The sequence below is a fragment of the Gaeumannomyces tritici genome (assembly GCF_000145635.1).
Source record: "Gaeumannomyces tritici R3-111a-1 unplaced genomic scaffold supercont2.73, whole genome shotgun sequence".
NCBI lineage: Eukaryota > Fungi > Ascomycota > Sordariomycetes > Magnaporthales > Magnaporthaceae > Gaeumannomyces > Gaeumannomyces tritici.
In genome coordinates, this window is record NW_008804617.1 from 8481 (window position 1) to 13144 (window position 4664).

At 57.2% G+C, this 4664-nt stretch overlaps 3 protein-coding genes across 3 annotated transcripts in view; all 3 read right to left on the reverse strand.

Moving 5' to 3' along the window:
- GGTG_13891 (hypothetical protein) overlaps window positions 1-1391 on the reverse strand; it is a gene marked incomplete at both ends in the record, with an annotated part of 2077 nt that extends 686 nt beyond the window's left edge. The window contains 3 exons of the mRNA XM_009231815.1: window positions 50-380; window positions 497-1013; window positions 1239-1391. Coding sequence (XP_009230079.1) covers window positions 50-380; window positions 497-1013; window positions 1239-1391 — 1001 coding nt within the window. The remainder of the gene's footprint in view (window positions 1-49; window positions 381-496; window positions 1014-1238) is intronic.
- Window positions 1392-1568: 177 nt separating this feature from the next.
- On the reverse strand, window positions 1569-1944 carry GGTG_13892 (hypothetical protein; the record flags this gene model as incomplete). Its single annotated transcript, XM_009231816.1, has 2 exons — window positions 1569-1707; window positions 1883-1944. The coding sequence occupies 2 exons, from the start codon at window positions 1942-1944 to the stop codon at window positions 1569-1571; spliced, it is 201 nt and encodes a 66-aa protein (XP_009230080.1).
- A 2303-nt stretch (window positions 1945-4247) lies between these two features.
- On the reverse strand, window positions 4248-4607 carry GGTG_13893 (hypothetical protein; the record flags this gene model as incomplete). Its single annotated transcript, XM_009231817.1, has 2 exons — window positions 4248-4351; window positions 4439-4607. Coding segments are annotated over 2 exons (273 nt in total), but the record flags the coding sequence as incomplete, so codon positions are not given.
- Between the last annotated feature and the right edge of the window lie 57 nt (window positions 4608-4664).

The window sequence follows — 4664 nt, forward strand, 5'->3', positions numbered from 1 at the left end:
ACGACGACGAGGAGAGAGAGAGAGGGGGGGGGGAAGGAAGAGAACCCACTTGAAAGGATATTCGTGGCCGTCGGCCCGGTCCAGCCACTCGCCGTCGTAAAAATAGTGGCAGCCCGCGCCCTGGGCCACGCAGCCGAGGAGCTGTTCGCGGTGCGTGTGCGCGGCGCGGACGGCGTAGTAGCCGCCCGAACTCAAACCCCACACCATGATCTTGGCCATGTCTAAGAAGCCGACGGCGCCCATATAGTCCAGCAGGCTAGCCCAGAGCCGATCGGGGCTCTCTGGGTCGGCGGCGTCGGCAGGGCAGTCGGCCGTGCCGGGAATCTCCACCACCACGACGGCCCAGCCTCGCTTGAGGAACTCTTCGCATCGGACCGTATCTAGCGTTGTTTAGTGTTGGTCTTGTGTGCGGACAAGTTCCACGCGCAACGCACACACACATATACGCATCATCGGGATAAAAAGTCAAAAAAAGAACACTAGGGCTTTCACTTACTGTCGGGCCGATACCCGTCCAGCCCTGTCATGAGTATCACGGCCGGGCACGGCTCGCCGCTAGCCGCAGTCCTGCGTGGCACACGCACATAGACGAGGAGGGCTTCCTTGTCGGCGCCAGCGCGGTGCGTGTGTGGCACCAGCACCTCCAGCAGCGGCTCGTCCCAGGCTCGCCCGCATCGCTTGTACGTCTCCTTTTGCGCCTCCCACGCGCGCAACTTGACGGGGCAGCATACGTGCTGCCAGGACGGGACGTAGGGGAAGCGCGCGATGCGGTAGACGGCGCACGCGCGCAGGTATAGCGCCGTGGCGGCGGCGGGGGCGCGGTACTCCCCCGAGGCGGCGGCGGCGGCGACGACGGCGTCAGCGCTCGACGTCAGGGCCTCGGCTGTGGCGAAGAAGGCCTCGGTGTACTCGGGCGAGTTGCCGTCATTGATGTCATTGGCGATCAGGTGCGCGAAGATGGGCTCGAAGTCCTCGTACTGCCCGTCGTGGAACGGGTAAAGGCCCTTGGAGCACTGTTTGGGTGGGTTGGTTTGGTTAGTAGGGGGCGAGGATCACGATGGGCAGTAGCTCAGGTGGTGAGAATAAAATATGTCATCGATTGTGCTTGTTCTGGATCCATGAAATAGCCCCTATACACCCAGAGAGCCCTCGCTAGCCCCGCGCTATACAAAAGAACCTCTCCAGAGCCCGACCGACGAAACCAAAGAAAAAGTCAAAAAAGGGAGATAAGGACTTACTGGGAACTTCCACTTGGTCTCCCACAGCGCCTTGATCCCGTCGTGGTGCGGCATCCTCCTCTCAAAGGCCTCGGCGCCCATAATCCAGTTCCTGCCGGACGACGACGGCTTGGAAGACGCCACGTCCAAGTCTTCGACCTTGTGCGGAGACATGACCGCGGGCTTCTTTGCTTGTCGAGACGAGAGACGGGGGGCTGTAATGCTTTTGCGCACAGCAAGGTACCTATGTTCCCTTTTTGGCAGAAAAAAAGGGAAAGAAAGACAAGTCGAGCAAGAAAAAGCAGGTGACAAAATCTTGGTGGGAGAACGAGTATCCCGAAAAGAAGCCCTCTAAAGCAGCACCTTGACCACCTTCTGCCTGGTGAACTGGGTGCTCCTGCCGCCGTCAGCGTCGGGGATGGCAATCACCCTGCTGCTCCTGCGCCGGTGAACCCGCGGCTGCGTGGCAGCAAACTCCTTCTCTCTCACCCTGCGGGCCCGTGGCGTCGCAGAGCCAAAAAACGTTAGTCTGGGTTACACGACGTGAAGTGCGCTGATAACAGCGCTGATAAAAGCACGGTGTGCTGAATGAGGTAGCTTCAAAGATAGGAAGGTATAAGTGAGGTAAGCCAATAAAAGGCAAGGGGTTGTGCGAGAAGACCCACTCCCACTTCGTCAGGGCGATCCTCAGGCGGGCGAGGACGGCGTGGTTGTAATCGGCCACCATTTTCGCAGGCGGAAAAGAAGAAAAAAAGAGCCTCGAGAGCTGGCTTTTTATTGATTGCGTCTCAAAACTTTGCGCCTCCGGACTGACGCGGACAAACAGCCGTCACCAGGGAGGGGGGCACGTTTGCGGGCGGACAGGCGGTTTATATTGGGGATATCCGTAGTGCGGAGGGACCTCGGCCCGCTGCGCAGCGACAGGCTGAAGCTGGGCCTTGTTTTAGCTGCCAGTCGTCCGTCGGAGCCGTGTTGGGAGAGGTGCGAGCACGCTGATTAGGGCCACGGAGGCGTAAGAGGCAAGACGAGGGGAGCTGTATGGCCGGTTAATGGTGGTGAGGGTGAGTGAGCCACCAGTCGGTATAAATGCTTTTTTCCCTTTGCTTCCCCTAATTCGGACATGCTGCCCCCGGGGAGAGAACGGGGCGAGAGGGCGGCACGTTTAAATAAAACACCAGGTCAAGCATTTTTCTTGGGTTACGAATGCACACCACCAACTGCGGGCACGAGGCAATGAACGGGAAACTTGGGGAAAGGGAGGGGGACCGGCAACAACGCTGATGCACCGAATCCTTTCCCGGGCTGTGAGACGTGTCGCATCTTGTCTTTCTGCCACTTTCACAAGCCAAAACACCCGACCTTCCCAGCTACAAGACACGCTAGAACACGACTCACCCCATTTTAATCGCGGCCTCTGCGCTTTACTATTTGCGATTTCCCTCCAAAACCCCTCAAGACGGCGGCTGCTGAGGGAAAAGGAATAAAAGAGCGTGTGCATGTGGTAATCCCACATAAGCACGACGAGGCTAGCTGGCTGACGAGCAGCAGCGGCACCACCACCAACCACCAACCACGCTTGCACCTACAGGCGGGCAGGGATGGTAGCTTTTGGGACATCCGATGGGGCCGAGCTGCCCCAGGCCAGAACCTCGCAAGAATAAGCTTCGGGGGGCGTCGGGAGAATTTAGCGTCGACTGCCAGCTGGGTTTCTCGGGGACCGAAAAAAAACCAAGACGTCACCCTACCCGCACCACCAATCCCTCTATCCCACGCACGTGCCATTTGCGATTCGCCCTCGAGGCCCAATCCCCATCCCCCCCACCTTTTCGTCTCGGCTGCCAGCACAGGGACGCAACAGTGATCCGAATTTCACACACGACTCCCCAGAGGTTGCCTCTGTTCGACTCCGGGCACAGGATCAGTGGGCTCCTCGTCTCGCTTGGCAGGCTTGAGTTGAGTCCGTGGCGTCGAGCGAGCATGTGAATGTCCTCCTTGAAGGCCGCTGTTGTAGCTAGTGATGTGTGCCTGTGAGAGCGGACGCAAGGGTGGTTTGTGAGACGCAGTTTGAGGCTTGCTTTTCCGTCTCGTTAAACTGCGGCTGGTCTCGGTGATTCACGAAAACGATAGTAAGGCCTCTGAGGACGAGATCCACGACGGGATTATGAGACCTGGGGTCTGGCGCCGTGTTCGGCCTTGACATCACAGCTAGCAACCACGTACCGCCGCCGGCGATTCAACATGATCACCTTGCTTTCACTCTGTAAGATCGTGACACAACGCGGGCAGAGAAAACCCAGCGATGCATCAAGCCGTGGGGCGACCGCTGATGGGTTGGTGGGTCTGGAAAAGGGTGGCAGCCATAAACGCACAGCACGCATACCCTCACATAAGCTCTCAATCTGGGCCTTGCTTCTTCCCTCAGGACGTGGAAAACGCAAACAGAAATATCACCAGACATCGAGGTAGTTGGCTACCCACATACCCTGCCAATCCCCATTCACCTATCTCAGCCTCGTTTACCTGCAAGCACCGTCGCATCCTTGCTACAGCCCGTAACAGCCACCAAGACAGAAAAGACCTGGTGAGGGAAATAGGAAATATGATTCTGGATACCTAAGCCAAGAAACCCATGATCTGAAACCTGACATACCTCCACCGTCACAGGACGGTCCCCTTTGCTCTCTTCCTCCCGGCGAGTGTCCTCTTCTCCTTGGGCGAACAGCCGTGTGCCTCCTCTTCATCTCCAATCCCGCCCATGTCAAATTATTGGCTGCGACCGCTGGTGACTCGAGAACGCCAGACGCCCAAATTAATGCCCATGTGTTTGCGTGACCCAGCTGCGCCATCCATGCATCCCATAAAATCCCTAGTGCTGTTGCCCTATCCGTTATGAGACCGTGGTTTTTTTTTTGTCTTTTGTCTTTTGTCTTCACTCTTCCCCTCTTGGCAGCCTTGTTCCCTTCGTGTTTCTCAAATTATTGGAAAGAGCCAAGGGGAAAGAATACCGACACCAGATGCCCATGAAAAGACCTACTGGCCTTGGTAGAGAGCGTCCTCGGCCCACGGAACCTGGAACATATGCGAGACAAAGCATAGGTCCTTGGTCCATGTCTCGGGAGAGGCACGGATAGGGGCTGCAGTTTTTGTGTCGTCGGTCAGCACACGCTTGTCCCCCACAGCACTGCATCCCAGGTGTACTCGAAGGAGTTGCTTAAACTCACTGTTCTTGACGACGATCTCGTCGTAGCTGGAAACGACAACATCCCTCTTGGGCCCTTCGAGGAAGCCCAGCGACGCCTCGAGCTTCTCCTTGCTGGAGAAGTCGACGCCGAGATTCTCGGCAAACGCGAGCCAGTGGGAAATCAACTGGCGGGCACTCTGGTGCAAAGCCTTGACGTAGTCAGGCAGCGAGAACTTCTCCTACAATTGTTCAAAAAAAAAAAAAAA